This window comes from Corvus moneduloides, chromosome 5, assembly GCF_009650955.1.
Source record: "Corvus moneduloides isolate bCorMon1 chromosome 5, bCorMon1.pri, whole genome shotgun sequence".
NCBI classification, from domain to species: domain Eukaryota; kingdom Metazoa; phylum Chordata; class Aves; order Passeriformes; family Corvidae; genus Corvus; species Corvus moneduloides.
Window position 1 is genome coordinate 74,368,439 of NC_045480.1, and position 23,776 is coordinate 74,392,214.

Sequence of the window (23,776 nt, forward strand, 5' to 3'; positions counted from 1 at the left end):
CCAGTGCTCTGCAGAGACGAAAAGGAAGGCATTTAATCTAATCTCCTCGGATGTCTCAGTGTTTGCACTTGGAAGTTTTCTTTTCTGCAGTCTTTGGGCAAGTGCAGAACAAATTAATGTTGCAGTTTGACACAGACTGCCCTCTGAGCCTGATTACTGCCAGGAGCTCCTGAGGCACATCTTGAAAAGCTTTTTGCCATAGGGTACAGGAAGTAGAAAAAAATAGATTGTTACTCAGAATTGCTTTTAAGCATCAATCTCAGCAGATCCGAGTAAAATCATCCATTGAGCTTCTTCAACTTGTTAACCAGGCATTTAGACCAGAACACGAGCCTCATGAACTACATGAAAACTAAGGTCATTTTTGGTAACTCAAGCCTGCATTGAGGCAGGAAGGGCTCTTAGATCTGACTGGAAGTGAATTCACAATGTGGCATGGGGGCCCAAGTCCAGCTTGTGTCCGCTGGAGGTGTGACCCTCCAGACAGGCATTCAGGTTCCTGAGAGTCACTGTGAGGAACTTCCTTCTCACCTGTCCAGTCACATTGTGCCTCGGGGTGGTCACTGCAAGGGCTTCAGACTGCGAGGAGCTGTCTCTGTGCAAGCAATGTACTGTCATAGCTCTCAGTCTTTAAGGAAGTCTACTGGGCAGTAACCCACGGCAGTCTCTCGAAAGGTTGGAGAAATGTATGCAAATGGACAGTTACTGACAAGACCAACTCAGGATGCCTTAATAGGCAGCTAAACGTATAACTTTATGCTGTGCTGTGTGCTTATATGTTATTGCCCCAACGGTTTCTGCTGTATCGAACAAAAAATAGGCAGATATATCCCCATGCTTTCTTTTTCCGTCTCATAAAACTGGTTTTCAGTCAAGATCTTTTTTCCTGTGGCTCAATGAGTTTTTGCCTGATACTTCAAGGCCTGCAGAAGGCTGGACCTGCACAGTGCCCAGAGGCAGCAGTGGAAGTCTCGGGACGCTGGTGATGGGTACATCACCTGAAGGAGTTCCTAAGCTCTTGAACCTGCTCACAGTTGTGAATGTTGTTTGAGTATGAGAGCTGTATGAAGTCAGTCGTTTTACCCTCAGCTGGTGCAAGTTCTGTGTCTCCACAGCACCGGTGTGCCAGGCTGGGGGTGAGCCATGGAGATGGTAGTGAAGCAGTTGTGTTGGCTCACCCGGTATACACGGGGAGTCAGAAATAGAAGCGAGGTCTCCTTAACACCGAGATGTATGCTTTAACAGTAAAAAAATTTGCTTTCCCCATCCAAATCCCCAAGTGCTGTTTTGGAAAAATATCTGGAGCAGCAACTTTTCATTTGTAATCCAGCTTGCATAGCAGACGCTGGAGGTTGGGTGCAACAAATCAAGATGGAAATGGCTGGTGCATACTTCTTGGTTCGGCCATATGCTGCAAGCGATGGTTTTGACAGATGCATTTTTCCCTAGAGATTGCATTTAGTTCATCAGCCTTAGGTTAAATGTGAAGGATCTGAGGTAAAATTCCAGGGCTCCGTCCATTAGCCACCAAGCCCATAGTGTTCGTGTTAAAACAGCGCAATGGGAAATGTGACCTGGTGCTTGGGAGTTGTACTGGTGCCAGTTGTGCTGCAGCACTGTGTTCTTTATGTCATAGCACACACATCTGATAAGGGAAGACATGATGGCGTTGGATAAGTTCTTGTGCACAAGGACTCTGCAGGTCATGTGGAGAGTGCTGGTTTTTTATTTAATAACCGAGGTATGCAGGTGCTAATTTGAACCAGATGTGTGTGAGGCCGAGGCCAAAGCCAAAGTTTGTTACTCCACAGTGAAATGATGGCCTTGCATTTCTGGGACTGGAAGGAGGTTTTGGATCAATCTTTATTTACTAAAATATTTAGGCAGTTATGAATTCTAGCGCTTGAATCCTTTATTTCAGTTTTGCTTGAAGAGTTACCTACCTCTGTTTCCTCCCTCCATTCTAAGCCCCTTTGATACGGTCGCACTTGAGGAGACCTTTCTGGAGCGGCCAAATTGGTGCTGGAGCATCCGGAGGTTCTTGGCTGGCCCAGGTCTCACTCCCCTGCGAGTTTGCACTGCATCTCTCTGCGGAGGCAGGGGTCTGCCATGCACAGAGAGCCTGTGTGTGGGCTGAGATAGTCCCGGCTCTGGTGCCCTGGTCCCTCCAGTGGCACGGGCATCTCCATGGATGCTGGAGTGTGGTGGGTACAGGCACAGGTGTAAGCAGGCAGTGGGTGCAGAGGAGGGGCTGCCTCATTAGGGAATTTATTTATATATATATATATATATATATGTATGTATGTATTTACATATACATAAAAAAATGTTTCCTCCTGCCTACCTTATTATCTTCTTCAGACAGCAGGAAATAAATTCACCATTTGCATGAGGTGCTGTATTTCAGTTTCAACACACAAGAGGCAGCGGGCTGCATCAGGCAGCTGCATGTTACCTTTTGTCTGCAAGGGTGGCCAGTCTGGGAACCCTAATGTGTTCCAGGTTTGTGGAGCTAGTGAGGAGAAGACCAACTGCCACACATTTGGGTTATGCCAAGCTCAGTGGTGAGTTTCCTGTATTTTGGTTGGATCTGTCAGTGCTGTAGGTTAAGATGATGATGTTGAATGAACCATTACCTCTGGTGTACATGGCCAGCCCAGAACCTCGATGCTCTGAAATTGCTATGAGCCCTGGAACTGTGGCGGGGCTGTGCCAGAGGAGCAGGGGAGGCTGCAGGCTCCACGATGGGAGCGCTCGCTGTTGACCTGGGAGGCCTTACACAGGTTGGCATTTCTGTTTTCAGTTAGGTTCGTGGTTTGGTCTCTTTGGCCAGGCCTGTCCCTCGTGGTGCAGTGGGAGAATCGGAGTGTTCAACCTACAGATTGGTTATTGACAGGAATTCCAGAGTGAGGCTTCAACATGACTGTTCTGAACGGTGTTTTCTCTTGTGGAGACTGCTTGGACTGCTTAGATTTTTGGCTTAACAACAGGTTAAGAGGCTTTGCAAACTTGGGAGTTTGAACCTCGTTAAGAGGGTTTTTTTAAAATCAATGTTAACCTCCCAAAATCAAGAGTGTTTTGCTTCTCAGGTTTCTGGTCATCTTTGCTTTGTCTCTGATTTAATAATATTTGTATGTTCCAGGGATGTGCTTTTGCTGCTGCTGCGTAGCATAATGGCAAGATCTGCTCTAATGCTTGCACAAAATTTTATTGACCCCTTTTCAGTGCTCATTGGGGAGTCTCTTACGGGGTCTGAAATGATCAAAAATAGCAATGTCGCTTTCCATTATGGGTCCGACTTTCCCAGTCATCAGAGTTAGGACAGTTACTGTAGTTTGGAACTGAGCTGCTGGTAGCATGCTTAGCCAAATCATAGATGCGTGTATAGGAGTTGTTTAAAATAGTTGTGATTTTGCTGTATGGCAATCACTTTCGCCAGGAGAGAGCACGGAGTTGCTGTAACACAAGTGCCCTTTTTGTTGTCCTTCGGTGAAGAAGATCCATTGTATGGAAGCTGTCATTTCCACAGGCAAAAGGAAGTACTTTTCGTGAGGTGGAATCTTCAGTTTTATTTCTGTGCAGTGTGCTCAGCGTGATTATTGAAAGAACTAAAAGCTGAACAATGATGTGAGAGCTGGCAATGCAAGTGCTTTTAATTAAGTTATATAGCCCAATGCACTTAATGGAGATATGTGTCCAGCTTGATGTGAGGTGTGTTTATTCAAACCATCAACGGGAGGTGTTTCAGCTTTGTGATTTACCCCTCCTCAGGTAGCCAGATGTGGAGAAAGCACCTTCTACCTTGGCCAGTACTGCCATGGAACTGTCATTATCCACTTTGTGAATCCTGCCAGCTCCATTGCTTTCTTGATCTCTGTATCATTTTCCTCCTAAACACTCTAGAGTTGAAAGAAATAAAGACTAAATGCTCATGTAGTGGGTCAGATGAGCTCTTACCAGCTTTGTTAAAATGTCTGTATCTTGGATTCATATCAAACAACTCCTGTCATCTTTTCCTAGCGTCTGTCTGGTTTACACAGCAAGATGTACACAGGTTCTTCTCTTTCAAAACCTGCTTTGTTGTGGGGTTTTTTAGCAGAGTTGATCTTGCTGCGTGCCTGTGCTGTGTACACACAGTTGCTGTCTGAACAGCGGTGTGATAATGAACTTTTTTCTCACACAGGTGACCATTCAGCCTAAATCAAAGAGAGAGTTACGTTTCAGTCTTGTTTCTTTTGGGTTTCTTTGACCACTCTAGAATTGAAGTTTGGGCCTGCCTTTCTTCTTTCCCAATGGAAAGCAGTGATTTTTGTTTTCAAGAGCCACCTTGTTTTATTAGAAGGAATTGACTGAAGTGGGTGAGAACACAAGTGTATTTTTAAACTTGGTGTATCAGTTCCCTGTTACTTCTGCTCTTTTGCTTTAATCTTTTGTATAGGGACATAATGAATTTGATGGCTGAACTCAGACTCCAGTGGGAATAGCATAGGTATAATTTTGCAAACTTTCCTTGTGCCTGAGGGACACCAGAGGAACCTTTGTTGTGGAAGGCTACGTGCTGCCAGCCTCATGCTGGTGGTACCCACACATGTTAGCACTGGTGATCTAGACTGATAGTGGAGCAAGTAAAATTAGAAAACTTCCTGGTGAGAGACATGGAGTCCTTGGCGTTCCGCATAGCAGAGGGATCCTCTGCGCTTTTCTTCCAATGCCCTTACCTCTGACAGCCATCAAGAAAATGAGGCAGGGGAAGGCTTAAGTTTTCTTAAAAGCTTCCAGCTGCTAAGATCTGTTCCTAGGACCAAGAGCACTTGGCTTTGACAAAGGAGCACCCAGTTCATCAGTAATCTTTCATCAGACTTTCTTCAAGCTTGATCTCAGCACCAGGATCATGGTGTTCTGCTGTGTCCTGTGCCTCTGCAGTTTTCCTGCTCACCAGGATGGAGAGTTGTGCCTGAGTTCCAGGGTTATTCAGAAATGCAACAGAGCTGTTGCTGACAGGCAAAAGGCCTGAAAAGATTCATACAGACAAGCAGGAAAATGTCTTTTAGGAGTATTTTTACATAGCTTCTATAGCAGTTTTTCTTTTATGTTTTTTCTTCAGGATGGCAACTTGACTTGATCACAGTCAAGGCCTGAGTTCACCCTGAACTTACACGTCAATTCGCCATGTGCCTCTCCGCCCCTGAAACAGGCCAGGTGTAGCACAGCAGCTTACCTGCCTCCAGCGTGTCTCTGATGGATTTAGAGAGAAACTGCCAAAGATGACTGAATGTAAGTTTCCATGGAAATTGTCTGGGATCGTCCAGTTTACATGTCCGATGTGAAACAGCCAGTGCTGAGTTGGGAAATCACAGGTCCTTTAGGTATTTTCTTCTGAAAACCCTGGGACAAGGATGTCACGGGCCGTGTGGATGAGGTTAGAGTAACCTGCTGACACTGTGAGCTGCGGCCACGTGGCCGTGCCAGGACCGCAGGAGAGATCGATTGCATACAGGTAGCCCCAGGTGTGCATGTATGGCAAAGCCTCTGGGCATGAAGCCCACGTTTGGACACGTTTTCTGGGGTTGGTTATTGTTGGTGCTGAGGTGTCTGCACTACTTAGTTGTTTGTGGTTAGGAAAGCGTTTCCATAAATTACAGAGTTCTAGCTTCCACCTCTGCTGGTGGTGTTTCATACTGAGCATAAATTCTCTCATCTTGAACAAAACCAGTAATTAATGACACAAGCTCGGGTCACTGACTGTGCTGGGATGCCCCCTGCTCCCTAGGCTTCCATGGTGCAGCTACAGCACATAAATTGCCTTTTATTGCAGCCTTGTCCTGTTTATTTTTACATGAAAAGGTTAGGACAGCTGAAAGGATGCCTGGGGGAGCAAAAGCTTATCTCCACCGGGTCCCTGTGTTATTCCCCACGTCCCAGTTACACTCTGCAGCACCATAAAACTTTCCCAGTTTGAAAAGCTGCTCGAGTTCTGCACTCGGAGGCCCCAAACGACAATAATTTTGCTTCTGGCCATCACTGGATATTGCAAACACGGTGTGCTTACAGTGGGGCTCGGGAAGTCACACAGGGAACGCATTCTTTGGAATCCTCTTTGTTTTATCATTGCGGAACAACCCACAAAGATTTGTATTATTGCACCTGAATAAATAGTGCTCTGCACTTCCCCCATTGAGGTCAGTGCTGGTGCGGGGCCGTTCCTGGGCCCCTTCCTGCTGCTCCTGCTGCAGCGCCGGAGCCTGGCGCCCGTGCCACCTGAGCAGGTGTCACAGAGGGCATGTTTGTGGATACTCATCTTGAAAGGCCAGCTGCTGGACACCAGCAGTTCTTTGTGCAGCAGTATTTTCCTAGCAGGCAGGAGCAGCATTCATCTGCATGTTTGCAGTTATAACCACCATCATAGTTTTAGCAGTCTTGCCAAATTCTCTAAATACTTTAATTTCATTGTAATGCGTAATAACAGGTGTACGGTGTAGTTGCCAGTTTCTGCTTGCTGGCTGGGTGAGTAAATTATTCTTTGCAAAATGAGAACGGTACTTAATTGATATTTGAAGATAGAAATGGCTAATAGCAAGTGCACAAGCTTCAGCTGTGAACAGTTAGAGCTGGGTCGCTGGCATTTCCATGTGGTCACTAGCTAGAGGAAAACACCTTCCTTGAAAGCCATTTTCAGCTGCATAGAATGATAAGAAATGTGTTACTTCAGAAATATGTTTTCCATATAATTCCTAAGGTTGTGATTACAGGTCTCTCTCTTTTTTTTTTTTTTTAAACTTCCCCCCCCCCCCCCCCCCCCTCTTTTTGAGTCAGTATTGCTGTTTGGAACTGGAAAGCACTAGTGAAAAGCACTTCTTGTGCAGTTCCACCATGGCTGCTCTGCAAATACATTTTTTAATTTAGAAGTCGGAGCAGACACGAAAACCACATTTCCCTGGTCTTGGCTGTGGAGGCTTTTGGGGCTTACATGGTCTGACTACTGCTGAGCTGAAGTCTGATTTCGGAGCCAAACTTCTTTTTTCTACATTGTTCTCGTGCAGAGCAGACATTTGTACTAGGCAGGACATACTGCCAAAATATGGAATTGCACCTCCTGCACACAAATACTATGGAAGGAGTCTCAAAATGACTGGCTTCTGCCAGGCCAGATGCAAATATATGTAGAACTGGAAGCTGTTGCCCAGAAGCTTTGCTGATTTATATTCTTTGAGGGTGTGGTCCCCTTATCCTGTTATCTGCCCAGTTTAGAATTCTAGGCTCCATGTTTCGAGCATAAGGACATTGCTGCCTTATGCTCTGGAGCATCGTGAACATCAGCATTTCCTCAATCAGAAATGCAGTTTACGCACTTTCCAGCAATTCTTTCTCCAGAGGGAAAGTCTGGGGTTTCTCTCTTACATGCTTTGCAATATTGGTGTTTGGAGAAGGATTTGGGGTCTTAAATGTTCAGTTTCTGAGGGTTCTGTCAGGTTTCCTGAATAATCCCTTTTATACACAACATTTCAGAACGACTGTGCTGGGGGCTGCAGCCAGAGTTTGCCTCTAACCGGCCTTAGAAACAGGCTTGTGGAAGTAGCTGTGGTCAGCACTGCTATCTGCAGCAGGTGGGCAGCACCGAGATGAGCCATCTGGCTCTTCCAAGTCTAGAAGAACCTTTCTTTATCCCGGTGTCCAACCTGCACTTGTCCCAGGACAGGCATCGCCTCCACTGCTGCAGGTGAGAACAGCCCGTTAGTGCCACCAGAATAGCTGAAGAAACGCTTGTAGAAAATCATTGATCCATCTGGAGGTCAGGGCAGCCCGACAGAGGGGTTAATCGCTCTGAGAATCCTGCAGGCGTATCCAGGGACTTTGGACTTGGCTTTGGTATGTCTTTGACAAAACAAGGGACTTCACATTTAATAGCCAGGGATAAGGCTTTTGTTTACACAATGTAGTATTTCATCAAATACTACATTCTTTAAGTGAAAAAAGTAAAAACTGCAGGTTTGAAAGATGCTTATGCTGGATTCTTGGCTGAGGGGGAGTGAGGCAGCAGATTAATTTCCAGCAAGACAGCTGCCATCGGCTAGAAAATAAAGTGGTTTGGGCTGGTCCCATCACTCGCTTAGGAACCTGGAGAGGCCAGGAACTATTCCCGGGGCAGGGCTGCTGTGCAGCCTGCTGAGGGAAGACCAGTGCCCCACTGTTCCACCCCTCTCTTGCAGCCCCTGGAATTCCCCATTTGGCAGCATATCAAGAGGGGAGAACCTGCTGTGTGATGGCTGACAAGTCTCTGTGCTTAGGGAAAGCTTCTCTTGGGTGGGAATCGAGGTGCCAATGGGACTTGTGTCTCAGTGTGCTCACCTGAAAATGCAGTTTCTGCTGCTGCCTGCTTTGGGCTTGATTTACTTTTGAGAGCTTTAAGTTGTGGCATTCATAGGCGCAGATGGAAGTTTAGAGTTTACCTTTTAGTACTGGAAAGTTTGCAATTTTGAAACCCTTTCTCTCAAAGAGCCACATAAACTGCTGCTGGGGGAAGCAGGTGGTACCAGACCAATCATTTTTGTTGTGGGAATGACAAGACTTAGTTGTTTAAGAAATTCACAAACTATGCTGTGTTTATACGTGGAGCATAGGGAGCTCATACCAGAAAAAGGAAAAGAGCACAACGAAATACACAGATCACGTTCCAATCTGCAGTCTCAAGTCAAATGAAACCTTTTTGGGGTAATTATCCTGAGGGAGCCTGCAGCCATGCAGCCTGCTGTGGTTTGAGCATCCGGCAGCTCCGCAGGCGTCAGGGTGGTGCAGGAGCTGTGGGGAGGGCACAGAGATAAGATGGGAACCTTGTGGAAAGGCTCAGCTTCAACTTTCCTGTCCGGCCACAGGTATTGCTTTTCACCTTGGGTGAATTGCTTAAAGCTGTTAATGGATCTTGAACACTGGATTACTTCCAAGCTTAGGAAATTCCCCTTTATGATTTCCCATAGGTGTCAGGGAGCAGCAGGAGTCAGGAGCACCTCTGCCAAGGCAGGGAGCCGGAGCTGAGGTGACAGCGTGGTGGGTGCCCGGAGCTGGCGGCACCAGCCAGGGTCAGCCACAACACTGTGGTGTGGATGGGGTGGGTCAGAGGTTCAGGTTGAAAGGTCAGTAGGTACAAGGCCCAGCACCATGCAAATACCCATAGCCTGGCCATGGCCAGAACTCCCAGGGCTGTTGGGCAGTGGGTGCTTGGAAGAGGGCCGGGATCTCCGGAGGGTGGCGAGGGACTGCAGGTGCCTCGATGCCGGGCTCTTGGCTCACCAAGGTGGCTGTGTGCTGGGGAGTTGCCGTTTTAATGGCTGTTTGCTTTCTACTAACATTGTTTTAGTCAGAAATCAGTATAGAATTCTCTGGTTTTGGACTATCAGTGCGCAGTCTCCCAGGAGGTGAGCAGGTTTAACAGCATGAACGAAGTAACAAGGAAATCCAATTCCTCATTGCTGGGCCTCCCAGGAAGGGGTGCCCAAGAGGGAGCCTCCAAAAGAGGAACACGCCGCCAGGGCTGTGCGGGCAGGAGGCAGATGCTGTGGCTGAGATGGGCCACTGGTACCTGCAGAGTGTGTCCGGGCGCTTGGCTGCTTAGAGTCGGTGTTACGGAGCTGTGAAACTTGGCAGTCTGCCAGCCTTCCCGGAGGAGGCGATTCTTGTGGGCATAAATGTGGAATTCACCTTTTGATCAAGACCTGGGGTTCCATGCGCTGGTTTCTGTTGGCAGCCTGTGCTGGGGAGGCTGTGCCGGAGCTGGGCGCAGGCTGAGTGCCAGCACCGTTCCCATGCCCAGGACAAGGGCTCTCCTGAGACACAGGAGCTACAACCAGAGGGGGAAGCACTGGCCAGTTGTTGAGGTGGCCGTGGTCAGTGGCATGTTTACAGACGCCAGGCATCTCACAGGAGGGGCACTGTAAACAGTGCAGCCCACGGAGCTGTGGTTGAGGCACACAGGTACTTTCCAAAGGAGTTGCAGTTCCTGGTTGCTCTGGCTTTGTGCAGAAAGCCTGTCTGCAATCCCACAGGCTCTCTGAAGCCCCTGAGACACCCGCAGAGTGTGTCTGGTGGTGTCGTTCCCAGCCGGCAGCTGGGGGAATTTCTGGTTTGCACCTTCATTTTAATCTGAGTTCACTTAGAATAAAAGGCAATGCTGCTAACAGGGCTGCTGCTGAGGATCTTTCTTGGCACAGGAGAGGCACTTTTCCCCTCTGAGATACCGAGCTTTCATTTGAACTCGTGTGGAAGCACCTGATACCACTAAAAGCCTTTTTTTGCGAGTTACAGTGTACTTTTACCTCTGCGCTGCCAGCAGACAGAAGGGCTGTGAACCCCTGACCATCGAGGGGGTGTCCTGAGCTGAGCCAGGGCAGAGAGGGAAGGAGAGGCCAGGTCTGAGCAGCAATTGACACGGCATGCTTTGAAAATTGGTTTCTACCATCAGTGCTAACAAGAGTGAAGGAGCGTTGAAATCCACTGAATGGGAGATGGTTGGTTTGCGGATTTTGTTTGAGGCATTTGCCAGTGCTGATTTAAAGGCGTGTCTAGGGAAAACTTGGCAAAATGGAGCACTTTTCAAAAGCAGCAAGGGCAGTTGAACAGCAATAGGGACAGTTGTGTCCAGTTCTCCCCCGGGAACCCAAGACCACATGCAGGCAGTGTCCGCTGTTGCCGCAATCTGACATGTGTGTTGTGAACAGCAGCAGTTTCTTCAGGCTGAAGGTGCCCCCCAATCAATGTTGCTACAATGGCAGCCTGAAAAATTGCTTTGGCTTGAAAATTGCTGCACTTAAAGCAAATTATATGTCTTAAATTGCTCATCTTACTTTAGAATTACAGATTATTAAAAATAATCTCCCAATTTTCAAATATTTGCTTTGATTTAATGCTACTTTTTCTTCCTTTATCTCAAGATAAAGGCTTGTTATTCAGCATCTGCATCCTTAAAAGTCTGCACATCTGCTGTATGATTTCAGAAATGCTGTGACATGAGAGTTGCTAATTTGCTACTTGTGTCTGTGGAGTTATGCTCTGCTGTCACTGATGGCAACTATTCAGGGATCCATTTTGATCCTGTTAATGCCAATTGAAAACTGGGGGTCCATGTTTCAATTTTCTTTTTTTAACCAGAAGTAGGGCTAGGAAATTTTTGAAAATTGCTTTTAATTGGCTGGGTGTGCTTCGGAAAGAACGTACCTGCGTTTTAGGGAAGCAGAACCTTCCCTTTAGCCCTTACAGACCCGAGTGTTTGGGCTGGGAAGATTCCAGCATTAATCTCCTGTGTATGCATAGGGGCTGTGGCTGCTCTGTAGGTGATTGCAGGTGTTGGTGGCTGTGGGGGAAGCATTCCCTGGGCATTACAAGTCCTCATACAGCCAGCACATGGTGTGAGCGTGCTGGAAATAGCCATGGTCTGCCCTGGCTCCTTTGGTGGTTCGCGGTGGGCATTACAAGGCACACGGCTTTCGGACTGGGCACCTGAACAGCTGCACCTGAAGTCCCGATCTAGGTCAGTCCCGAGGTACTCCTGGTCTCGCCTGGGGTGTGAGCTCCCAGCCCTCCTGTGCCTGCAGCCCGGCTGGCAGCGGTGCTGGGGAGGGCTGCAGAGCCAGCACGCTGCGAGGCTTGGTGCCGGAGAGTCTCAGAGCCCTTCCCAACAGCCTTGGCCTCCGGGCGCACTGCTGCTTAACCCTGACACACAGGCACTGCTGTCCTGGCACGGCAAGGCACAGACAGCTCAGGGGGCGGCGCAGCCGCAAGGTCACGGAAAGATGGAAAAACAAGTGTGCTACCTGTTAAGCACCACTGTAACTGGGCAGGAGGGCTGCTCAGCGAGACAGTACCCCGTATAGTATAATCTATTTATTATAAAATAAAAGTATCATCTTGAAAGTATAAATCTTTTTATTCAAGTATAGGCTTTTTATTATACCTAAAAACTACACTTCCTGTTAGACCTTGTGGACATTTCTGATGGCCCATGGATGCATACGGTATTTCCAGATGGTTGGAAGCAGCATGGTCTAGCAGAGGACATTGGGCTGAGAATCAGGAGATGAAAATTTTATTACTTTTTTGCTGAACTGCTCTCTGATCTTCGGCAAAGTCATTGAACAGGCTTATGCTACTGCTCCCCCTCCGCCCTTTGCTTGTCTCATTGACAGAGTGAGCTCACTGGAATGAAAACCATCTTCCAGGATGTTTTTATACATCTTCCCCTGCTGCAGCTCTCTTTGAACCTCGAGCTGCTTCAACAATATGCCTCAAATGACATGGATGCTGCTTTCCATGGTGTGTTACCTGTGGGCTCCTTTGATTAGCACAGAGTCAGCCCAGGAAACACAAGATTTGCTGATGTGGCTTCCTTTCATGCACCAAAGCGATCTGGTTCATGGGGTGAATAATTGTTAGCAGAAACTTTGAGTTTGTACATGTGGTGATGGGCTTGAAAGCCTCCGCAATCCCAATATACACCTCTCTTCCACTTTCTTGGCTAGGCTGTGTTTTGGTGGCAGTACACAGTGAGTTCTGCTGAGTTCCCAGAGCTCCAGGCCTGGGCTGCAGCTTTTCCACGTCCATGGTCTATAATGCCAGTAGACGGCGGCCTGTGTGGGTGGTGATGCTGCCGGGCGGTTGTTGGTGATTCTGCCTGCTATCTGCTGCTCGGGGCAAAGTGTCCTCCCAGGATGTGGTACCTGCTGCCCCAGGGTGTACTGCTCTGCAGGGAGAATGTGGTCAGACATAGCTGGACTGGGGTGTGCTGGGACAGGAGCAGATTTAAACAGGCGTGAAAAGGAGATGCAGACACAAGTGGCAGTGTGCGTCTCCTTACACCTAGCAGTGCTCAGAGCAAACAGCTTTCCTACAGCAAAAGCGCCATTGTGGGGAACTCAGGATCTTTTTCTCTGTGTTACAGCTGTCATTTCTAAGCCTGACTCTCCTCAGAGCATCTCTCTACTTTCCAGAGAAAGAAATAGCACAGATTATGGCAAGTGAAGCTTCACGAATTGCAGGGAGTTGTTATTGCTGCCAGTTGGCATTCATTTTCAGATAGCAGCAGATAAAGACCCTGGTTAGAGAGATTTATCTGTCTTTTTGGTAGTGTTCTGTATGTAAAACATAAGTTGGATTGTGTTTACGCTGGCAGTTACGAGTGCTACTAAAGAATTTTTCTCATCATTTCCTCTTTCATCTTGTGAAAAATTAAATAGACAAGTTTAACCTCCAAGAGAAAGTGTGTTTGTCCAAATTGCCATGGCTGAGTGTGGAGCTTTGCCAGGAAGCTGCCCAGGGCTGTGACTGCTGGGATCGGGGCACTTGTTTGGGACCCGCAGCCTCAGGTGATGTGTCTGCCCAGGAGAGCGTGCTCGGTGTGTCCCCGCCTGGGATCCCGGCCCTCGAGTCGGGCGTCCAGTCAGCAAGTGCTGAATGTGGAGTAATGATGCAGATTAACTGCACTGACCCCAGGCAGAACACCTCCTTAGCTCACTGCACTGCTTTAGGGCCAGCTGGGACATTTGATTGCTTCTACAGAAGTTCTGTACCTTGAGCTTGCCTCAAATTCCAGTACTGTGCATACTGGGAGGGGGGAAGGTGATTGGAAATGTGATTATCAAGAATTTAGAAGAGCTTGACATCCCCAAAGATTTCATACTCTTTCAACATTCCGTATTTGCAAGTACACAAAAGACCTTTCCAGTTGTTTGCTATTCTCTTTACATTTAATTTTGAAAAAGTATTTTTACCTACCACAAATAATTGGCATACATGAATTATACACCTAAAATCCTTTGCCCAAGGCCGAAGTGCAGGTTTATTGCATCGTGCCCCCTGTGTCACTGTGTATGTGGCAGTGCAGCAGGAGGAGATAGATGGGCAGAGGTTTTGAGGAGAGGGCTCCCTCCGTGTTAACTCATAGGTGAACTGCAGGGGGGAATTTCAGCAAGTGAATGTCACTCAAACTGCAGTTCATATTCTGGAGATGGACAAGTACTCTGCTTTGCATCTGGAATTAATTTTCCATGTGTAAAATTGCACCTGCAGAAGGGGAATCCAGCTCTCCTGACAGCTCTGCTGTGAGCTTGAAGAGTTTCACAGAATGAATGTCAAGTCTTTGAAAAGTAGTTGGGGCCCTGCTAGAAATTGCACTCATCCAGAGCTCTGAGGCTTTTTACCAGCCCTCTCCAGTGAGAGCTCTGGTGGGATAAGCTTTGTTTTGGGCTGTGATGCATTTTTTGGGGGGGTGGTTTCCTCTGCCCTCATTCTGGCTGACAACTTAACGTGTTTTCCTGTTGTGTAATTTATGGCTGAGGAAGCATGGCCCTAACTTTTGCTTGCTCTTCCCTCAGTTTCATCCTGTTTGTTTGCTGATTTCTACATCTCGAAATGTCAGGTTTGCTTTGCCCCTTCCCCTCCCACCCCAGAAGGTTTCTGTGAATCACTGTTCACTTGGAAAAATGGAATGGTCAAGGAGTTTTTTTCACTTAACACTTCGATGCAGGCTTAAATAACTTGAAAACAAGCAGTTTAAAATGATTTCCAGAAATGCACCTGGAATTCTCTGCTGCATTTTATTCAGTGCCAGGTGTTTAGGGGATGCCCTGTTTGAGGTGGTTCCTGCAGAGCTTGGCTCTGCACCGCCCGTCTCCCCAGCTCGCCCTGGCTAGGAGCAGAGAGCGTTTTCTTGATGCTCCAGTGTTAGTTGAGCCAGGTAACAAACAGCTCCAAAAGGAGGTGCTGCCAAAAGGAGGTTCTTGTTCCTCCAGAAGTTCCTCCTTCTCTGAAAGAGCTACTGGGCTTTGGTATTTTGGGTTTGTTACCCCAGGAGAACATTACTGGAGGGTTGCATTAAAGTTTGTGAAAGAAATTCTGAACTTCCCAAGAAAAGCAGGATTTGGAGACAGCATCTCTGTCTCTCTTCAATCCTGCTTGTCACTTGTTTCTTTCTAATTGGTTATTCATGAATACTCCTGTCTCCTCCCATGGTGAGAGCACTCAGGACCGGTGCAGCCACTGGTTCTGTAACTCAGCACTACAGCTGGACACGGATCAAACATCCCTGAAAGGGAAAGCAGCCTGCCTTGTCCCAAACCCCTAATTCTCAGGCAAGAATAAGTGTCAGATTCTAAAGAATTACAGTGGCCGGCTAGCTCTTGGTGTATCATGTATGCACTGTTGGCTGAACCTGGCTGGAGGCTTTATCTTGGGCTACTGCCGTTGTGGCAGGGTGTGTTTGTCACTTCCCCGTGGGAATTGAGGTCAAAGGTTTTTCCTGCAGAACAATTGTTCTGCACTAACCATTGGTGACAGGCAGTACATGTTAGACTTCTCTATATAATTAACCAGTTACCATTTTCTGATTTCTTAAATCTAGAGACTCAGAACACAGAAGTGTTAGAAATTCCTTCCTGGCTTGACGGCCAGTCTCAGGACAACATCTGACGTTTTGTGCAAGGACGGCTGTGCTGCTGTCTCTGTTTCCAGTTCTAGGGAAAGCATCGTAGGTAAAACTGTGGGGTTCCTTCCCACTGGAGTGCAGAGGCCAAGTCAGATCTGATGTGTCAGTTCCTGAAGCACTCAAGGGGAAACTGACTTTTATAGCTCAGAGGGAGAAACTTGGGGGTTCCATCCTTAGTAAGTTTCCATGGCAAACTTACTGAAGTAAATTGTAAATAGTGTTTATTTTTAATCCTCCAAAGGCATTCCGTGAAAAAATGGTTAGAAAAATGTTCCCCATCTTGGATCTGTAGCTGAACTGTGAGCAAAATTCCACTTCTCTTTATCCCAGTCATCCCTTCAGAATGGTTGACATTGTGCAGAGCCTAATTTGTTGCCTTATTTTTGTCACTGATGATCAACGAAATAGGCCCAGTTTGATTTTTAGATTGCACAAGGCACGCACAGGGTTGGCAGTGAGGCAAAGTGTTTCATGAGTGCCCATTACAAAATAGTTACTGAGGGGCTCGGTGTGACAACAGCCCTGATAGCACACAGGGGGCATGGCTAACAGGGTGCTTGGCATCCTGCTGGCCCTTCGTGTCCTCAGCAAGGACGAGGGCTCAGAGATCACGCGGCAGTTTCTGAATCGTGTAAGGGCATCGAGCTGTGTAATCCCAGGCTGACGGATGCTCTGACAGAGCACGGCAGCATTTGGGTGGCATGGATGGGGCAGGGCCAATGGCAGCCCTGAGCACTGCAGCAGGGCGCAGGTCGGGTTCTCTCCACCCTACCACGACCTCCGGTGTGCTCTGCTGCGAGCCCGAGTAGATCCGTGTCCTCTGGAGCAGCACGGAGCCATGGCGCTGGCAGCACACGGAGCACCGTGTTCCTGCACGGCCTCCGTGCTGGCCGGGAGGGCTCCTGCCCCCGCGGCGGGCAGCGAGCCCGCGGGGGGAAGCACATTCCTGCACACAGCACACTGGGGAGCGAGCTCGGAGCAGGCGAAGCACGTGCTCCCAGGCGCCAGATGTGGAGATGGAGCACCTACTGTGCTTCAGCAGTCAATTACTCAAACCCATAATACTTTTGCTTCTGAAATTAACCACTTTATGAATTATACAAAAGGAAATGATCAGTGTTGACAGCTGATTCTTTTAAATGGAGTGTAACCAAAAACATCATTAAAATATGTCTGGACTTCACCATTCCACAGTGCTGACTCTCATCAAGTTTTGAACTGCTGTTAGCAATGGCATGTCTTGCCTAAGATTCTTAATTTTCCAGGTATTGCCCTGTCTTAATAAATCTGCATTTCTCCTCCTCAGAAGTCATTATGATTCCTGGGCACTGCACCAAAACTTGTAGATGTTTTGAAGGTGTCCTGATCAGCCGAGATTAGGATATGGGTTTTAAACTTTATTCTACAGGCAGGGCATCCTTGAAAGCTGACTCCATGAACTGGTTCAACAGCCCAGAACAAGGAAGCGTGAATGGTTGCCTGCTCATAAACAACTGGGTTTCAACACTGACTGTTAGAAGTACCCCACACAAATGAGTGTTAATCTCTTAAGAGAAATCTCTGCATTTCTGCTGACAACTGACCGCATCGGAGGTATTGCTCACTTCTGGTTTTTGTCATGTCTGGTTTTGGCGTTGTGGTGATGAGACCTCATTCCCTGTGGACGTGAAAAGAACTTTTTTTGTGCTTCAGTCAAGGTGGCCCAGCTCTGTTGGGTAACCTCTCTCTTTGTCTGTGTTTCCTTGGAAGCTCCTTGAGAGTACTGCAGAGGTCGAGGTACCTGCTTTTGAGCCTATGGTTAAGGCAATCCCTTGCCATGCTTTTCGTTTGTAAGATGTGCTGCACATGCTCCCCTTAGCTGTGGCCTTTTAGAGCATTCCCCCACCTTTCCTTTTCCTTCAAGATTGTGTGGGTGTTGTTGAAGTAAGTGTCAGCTTCATGTTCAGGAGTCTTTGGAAATGAACTTTTCATGATTTTTGTGAGGGTTCCTTCCCCTCTCCCCATCTCTAGATGTTTACTCTCAGCATTTAAGTTGGTGGTTTTTTTTTGTTTTTGTGGTGGTTTGTTTTTTTGCTTTTCCATAAAGCCAGCTAATGATACAGAGCCTGCTTTGATTGAGAATACAGAAAAAGCAGTCCTGCTTTCAAAACCCGGTGAGCATAGGAAAGGCATATCAACCACAGCCGCAAGGTGGGAAGTGCCTGGAAACCTGGAAGCTTCACCCACCCCCACATTAGTGGCAGGAGTGATCCAAGTGGCAGAGAGCAACTCCCTGGAAATGGGCCAGAATGGTTTTCTGGACTCAGCCGGGTACAGCTCCCAGTCCCGTGATGGCAGTGATGTGATCAGTGATGCTGTGCGTGAGGAATGCCTTCCCTTGCCTGGAGCATCCTGCACCAGCTTTGCTGGGAAAGGTTCACTGCAGCCTGCACAACAGTTTTGCAGCTTCATAATTTCTTTCTCTCTCTATCTTAGTTTGCTCTGATTTTGACTTTACCATCTGCCAGCCTTTCCCCAGGACTGTTTGGTCTTTGAAGAGATGCACCTGTTTTTATATGTGTGGAAAAATACTTGAATTGCTTTCCTAATGGGAATCAGTGTTTTGTTTTCACCCTACATTTAATAAGTAAGCTCCAGTTACTGTTCAGTGCTCTTAAATAATATTTACTAGTTCTGGTTGTTAAAACCTGTGTCACACAGTGAGATGCAGTTCAGGCAGCTGATTAAATGAAGATGACTAATACAAATTTTTAAAAATGTAAACAAGAGAAAAGGAAGCGTAAACTGAATGTTCACTGGCACTTGGATATGTCCCAGCGCATAGACACGTGCGTATCCGACTTACACGACAGTGGCTTATGAGAAATGGCTTTTCAGACTCCAGTTGCCAGCTGAGTAGCCTGTGTCCCGTTGTAAGGTCAAAGGCCTTTAGGCTCAGGGGTTTTTTTGGCTAGTTGTTGTTTTGGTTTGACTGGAAACATTCAGTACTGGCTTTTCCAGTTGCCAGCTCCTTTCCTGTGTTTGCATCATCCTTCTGTTCTTTCTGTGGAGCTGGGATAAAACCAACAGTCCTGGATCCGTAGTAAGGAAACAGCGGCAGGTCGTTATGCTGGAATTTTAGGTTCAAAGGACACAACTAAGAATAAGCTTTTGCATTTTCCATGTAGCATTTCTGTTTTGAGTTTTCTTTTTTCCTTTTTTTTTTTTTTTAGTGCTGTCAACCATATTTTTGTATGTGAGGCAGGATCTTTCTGGGTTCCGTGTGTGCTGGTGCAATCGATAACATCTGTTTGATCTACTTTCATTACTACACTTTAAATCTTCCATTCAGAAGCATATTCCCATATTTATCGTGAAGAGTGTCCACACTGAGTTTCCTTCTTGTCCGCTCCTCATTCAAACCACCTTGATTCTTCAGGTCTGCCTGGCGTTGGCCTGTCAGAGTCCTGCGCATAGTGCACAGACACATGGGGCAGGAAGTTGGGAAGGAGGCTCTTCTCGTTGGAAAAGGGCCAGAAAAAGGCAGAAGACTTGAAGGAAAGGATTGGATTTCAGTGTTTTTCCTTATGAATCTTTGTCCTGCTTAGGAAAACTGCCATAGGCACTCGGAGGGCTTGTTCTTCGATGGAGACACCCTGGCTGCACCATTCCATCCACCCTTAAGAGGTGCAGGGCGGCTCCTGCCATTTATCCCAAATGGTCCTTCCCCCCAAATTCAGAGGGATGACGACTGCCAGGCATTCTGCTGGCAGTTCAGTGGTGTTGAGGCTGAGTTCACTGCAGCATTCAGAGCTGAACTGCTTGCACTTGGTCCCTGGGATGTTCTGTGGACATTCTAAAAGGATTTGCTATTGCAGTTGGGAGTGACTTTATCTGTGTAGCTCTGCTGTAATCCTTCATAAGAAAAGTCTTAATTTCTTTCATGCCATTTTTTTGCTGACTTGTCTTGACACTTTTTAAAGTTCAGATCCTCGTGGGGAAATACATTGAGTGTAAAGGTGTCAGAAGGGAAGGTGGGAAGGAGAGGTGTCAGTGGCAGGACAGGAAAAGCAAATTGCCTGTTTCTCCAGACCTCCAGCCTGCTTAGGTAAGGTCTACTGTGTCTGAGTATCCCTGTGTTTCCTGGGAAATATCACCAGCCTCACACCCCTGGCTCACTAACATCATGGACAAGGAGGATTGTGACACACTCAGATGATAAAAAGCGGAGATAAAATCTGTGGGTCTGTCTTGGGTGAATAATTGGGACACATTTGAAAGAGACTTTGAGACTCTTGAATTCTCCGTAGTTGATCAGGAGGGCAAAGAGATTATAATAATGATTGTTATTCAGTGTGTGTGCGACAGTATTTGGCATTTGCCTCTTTTTCCCCTTTTTCCCCATTTATCCCCTTGTGGCTGATGCAGGCATCCTCAGCGCCAGCACTTGTCAGGGCACAGCAAGGGCCGGTGGCTGGGCTGTGACAGGGAGATGCTGCGAAGCCTGCCTGGCTCTGGGGGGCTCCTCTCCCTGTCCTTGCCCAGACAACATCTGTGCCGAGCTGCTGCTGCAGCTGGAGTGCTGGGGTGGTCCCCACACAGCCAGTGCCAGCCTCCCGGCACCCGCAGCCTGGGCCTTGGCAGCCTGGGTGTGCTCTGGATCAGTCCGATGCTGTGCGTCACCGGGGACACAGGCTTGCCAGGGGGAAATAGGGCACAAGCCTTCCTGCTGGAAAGGTGGCAAAGCAGACACTTTCTAATCAAGTTTTTATTGTCTGTATAAGTTTGATATGATCAATTAGTGTAATAAATCCTGCAACAGTAAACAAGAAGGTGCTTGGAGGAAAGGGTTTACCGCCTTCGGTGTTGTATTGTAGCAACTGATTTGCTGCTGTAATGATAACTAAGAAGGTCTCTGTGTCCCACAAAGTTTATGGCTTGATATGAATGTTTGTTTTAGATATTGCATCTCAAAATCATTGAAAAGTGCTTCTGGGAGAGTTTCTTTTCCAGAGCTTTTTTTTTTTTTTTTTTTGAGTGGAGGTTGCCAAGGCTGTTCTTTTTGGGGAATTTGCTTTAACGGGAAGTTTTATCCTCATGAAATTCTAATGGTGGAAACAATTCCCAAATTGAGCATCCCGTTCCATGTGGGGAAGGTGGCAAGAGGATGTAAAGAAGAGAGTTTGCTTCTCCACCAACCCTGGGATCTCATGCAGGGCTCAGCACAAAGCTTGGCTTCCTTGGCTCTCACGGATATATAATTAAATTCAAAGCGGAGAACAGCTCAGGAGACAGCAATGCCTGGTAAGGCTGTGGAAGAGAAGTGTCAGACCATGTGCTATGAGAACCTCAGGCATTTCTTGCCAGTGGATAAGGTGCAAGGACAGGGAATGGCCCGCAGCATCTGTTTTATGGCTGGCTGATCACTAGGTAGATGGCTTTTGATGATATAACAAAGACTATTTTGTATCAATCAAAGAGCTGCTCGGTGAGGTGGTGAAATATTTACTTAGCTGCAAGCTGTGGACTTCCGTGTGAATTGTCGGGTCCTTCCTACCTGAGCGTGGGACTTGGCTGGAACGGTGCAGCAGGTGATAGCGTGCGATTCCGTAACAGGACAGTAAGCAGGTGGTTGTTTTTGTCACACAAAGGAAAGCCCTAACCTTGCCATTAATCTTCCCATAAGCCCCATTATTTTGAGTGAGGGTATTATTTTTGCTGCCTGGGTGACTAAAGGAGCACGGCTTGTCTCGGAGGCTGAGCTCCGTCTGTGCCTGGTGTGGCAGGTTTGCACAGGGATGTGCTTTGAGAATGCGGGCAGACCTCTGCTATATTAAACACCTTTTCAAATATACATGCACAGGATTGCCCTAGTTGGGATCAACTTCTGCACAACAAGGCTTTGAGGCTATGGTTTCTTTGAGAAAATAATCACTAGCACTCTGTTCCTACAAAGGACACACACCATTAACCAGCGACATTTCATGGCATCCCAGAAAAACAGCTGATGTGCACTTGACCTAGTTTTGTTACAGTCTGTATCTGCTATTCCAGGTGTTCTGTGATATACTATGAATACCATTATCATTGTTGGTGCCTTGGTGATTGTACGGGTTTTAGAGGTCTGAGGTAGAAAGTCTGTGCTGTAAAATATTCAGAACATACTTGTTTTCTTAATGAAGGCTTTGGTACCAGGCGCTTCGCTTCCTGGCATAACCCCTTTAATGCCACTTTATCCCTTACTTACTCTTGCATTTCCTTACCGTACTATACAGGGAGGGTAAAAACAGAAAAGACTTTGTGTTATTCTTATACCTCCTTTATATTCAAAAGAAAATCTGTACTAACTTGTTATTTACCTCAGTCATATTTTGCCCAGTGTCTGTTTTACCAGCTCTGAAAAGTTGTCTGGACTGCAGGAATATCCATCAGTGATCTCTCCAGTACGGCTGTGCCCTCTCGGATGCTGACAATGTACTAAACTGTAATGTGAAGCCAGGGAGTTCCAAAGAAAGGAAATTATTGAAAGTCATCACACAGTACTTACAAAAAGTAAAAGGAAAGATCAAAGCATTTGCTGACGATTCATTTCCAGCTGTATAAAGAGCACCCCTGCAGTGGCAGAATAACTTCTCTCCAGGAAGACGGCTTCTTGGACAGAGCGCCTGGAATGGAGTCTCAAGAGCAGCTTTTCATGCTGCTCTCGAAATGGACTTCAAGTTATGCTAGAAATTGGTTTCATGGGGCACGTTCCTTCTGATTTCACATTAAATGAAGTTTAAAATATTTTCTTTGCTTTATCTTTGTGGGTGGAAGGGGAGCCCTAGGGAAATTTCTCAAAAGTGTTTTATTTTGCATCATATTAATTGATCCTTTTGCGCAAGAAGTTGAACGTAGTGAAAACATAGGAAAGCAGGAAAGAAAGGAGCTGGAGGCAGGGGGTGCGGGAGAGGAGAAGGCTCTAAAACTTCTTCGAAAGGCTTAGTACTGAACTTACTTCAGCCTTTCACTCTGCATGGCGAAAAGTGAATTACTTCAAATGCCAATTGATCTGGGTGGGAAGTGGAAAGCCACTCTAATCCGATTAATCCCAGAGCATGGGATGCCTCGCTGGCAGTGTGAAAGCAGCCCCAGCACATGCTCAGCTGTTGCTCTTTCACAATGCGTGGTGCAGTTGTCACTCTCAGACTCCTGCCAGCAAAAACATCCGCTGGGTTCATTTTACCACCAAATATTTTTACACTTCTGCGCCAATAAACATAAACTACCCTGGCGGCAACTGCCGTGCCCCATCCTACCATTCCTTGCGTCGCACAAACGATGTGAGTTGAGCTATGCTGCTGTCCCGTTCATCCTTCCAGCAGCGTGATCCCTCCTGTCACGGAGGAGCTACCCTCTGGTGCTGATTCTAGCCCCTGCATGTAGGAATGAGCAGAATGGAAAAACTTCAAATGAGCCCTTACGGCTGTACCCTGTTGATAGTCTGTCCTGCCTGCTCCTGGGGGGAGCCTGGAAGGATTTTCCTCTAGCTGGCTGCCATTACAGACATGTCCATGTGTGTGCGGAGCTTGGGAGGTGGCAGAGGTGCAGGCGCTGCTTGTGTTACAGTGCTTTTTCCCTGGCTTAAAATTCTGCCGTGTTCTGTGGCTAGGGAATGATGGCATGGCCAGAGCAGGGCCTTGGCCTGATGCTCTGGTGTCTCAGTGTAGGGAGGAACATGGTTCCATGTGAAGGTGGGGACCGGCAGCAAGTTCTCCTTAGGAAGAACCTGTCTTTAACGCTTCATCTGAACTCTCTTTAAGAATATGCCAAGCATTTAAGTACTGAAAATATACTTGTTTTCCCCACTGCAGAGGCTTACATAGCTGAGCTCTCCAATATTTATGTTTGACGTCAATGGGAACATTGCCTGAACGCAGGATTAGAAGCACTGAGCTGTTCCCTGCTCCGTGTGTCAGGCAGCAGCGTGCGCACACCAGCCGGCCCCGTGCCACGGCTGCGGCGCTGCTGTCACAGCAGCGTTTGGTGAGCCCTGCCAAACAATGAGCTCCCCCTGCGCCCCGGGACAGTGCCCCTGTCTAGGTACAGGCTGTGGCTGCTGCTGCGGGACGGGCACGTGACTGTCAGTGTAGGGTTCTGTGTGGGGTCGGTCTTACTGGTGTCTTACTCCTCTTATGTGTTTCTGCGGCACCCCATGGAGGGTCTGGGTTCTGGAGAACTATGTGATGTAAAAACACAGCTTTGCATGGCTGAGGGGAAGAGACAGTGCTCAAACCCAGCAGAGCCTTAGCACACTTGGCTGGATTGACTGCTTGGTAGGCTTAGGGTAGA

The 23,776-nt window shown here is 47.4% G+C and overlaps 1 protein-coding gene across 2 annotated transcripts in view; it reads left to right on the top strand.

The window, feature by feature from the left end:
- Positions 1-23,776, top strand: part of BMP3 (bone morphogenetic protein 3) — an 89,452-nt gene that overhangs the window by 16,137 nt on the left and 49,539 nt on the right. Inside the window, exon 1 of one of the 2 annotated variants that reach the window (XM_032110538.1) lies at positions 5,250-5,274. The exons of the other annotated variant lie outside the window; for it this stretch is intronic. Within the exon in view, the coding sequence (XP_031966429.1) occupies positions 5,265-5,274 (10 nt within the window). The 5' untranslated portion in view covers positions 5,250-5,264. Of the gene's footprint in view, positions 1-5,249; positions 5,275-23,776 lie in introns of those variants that run through there. 2 annotated transcript variants of the gene reach the window in all.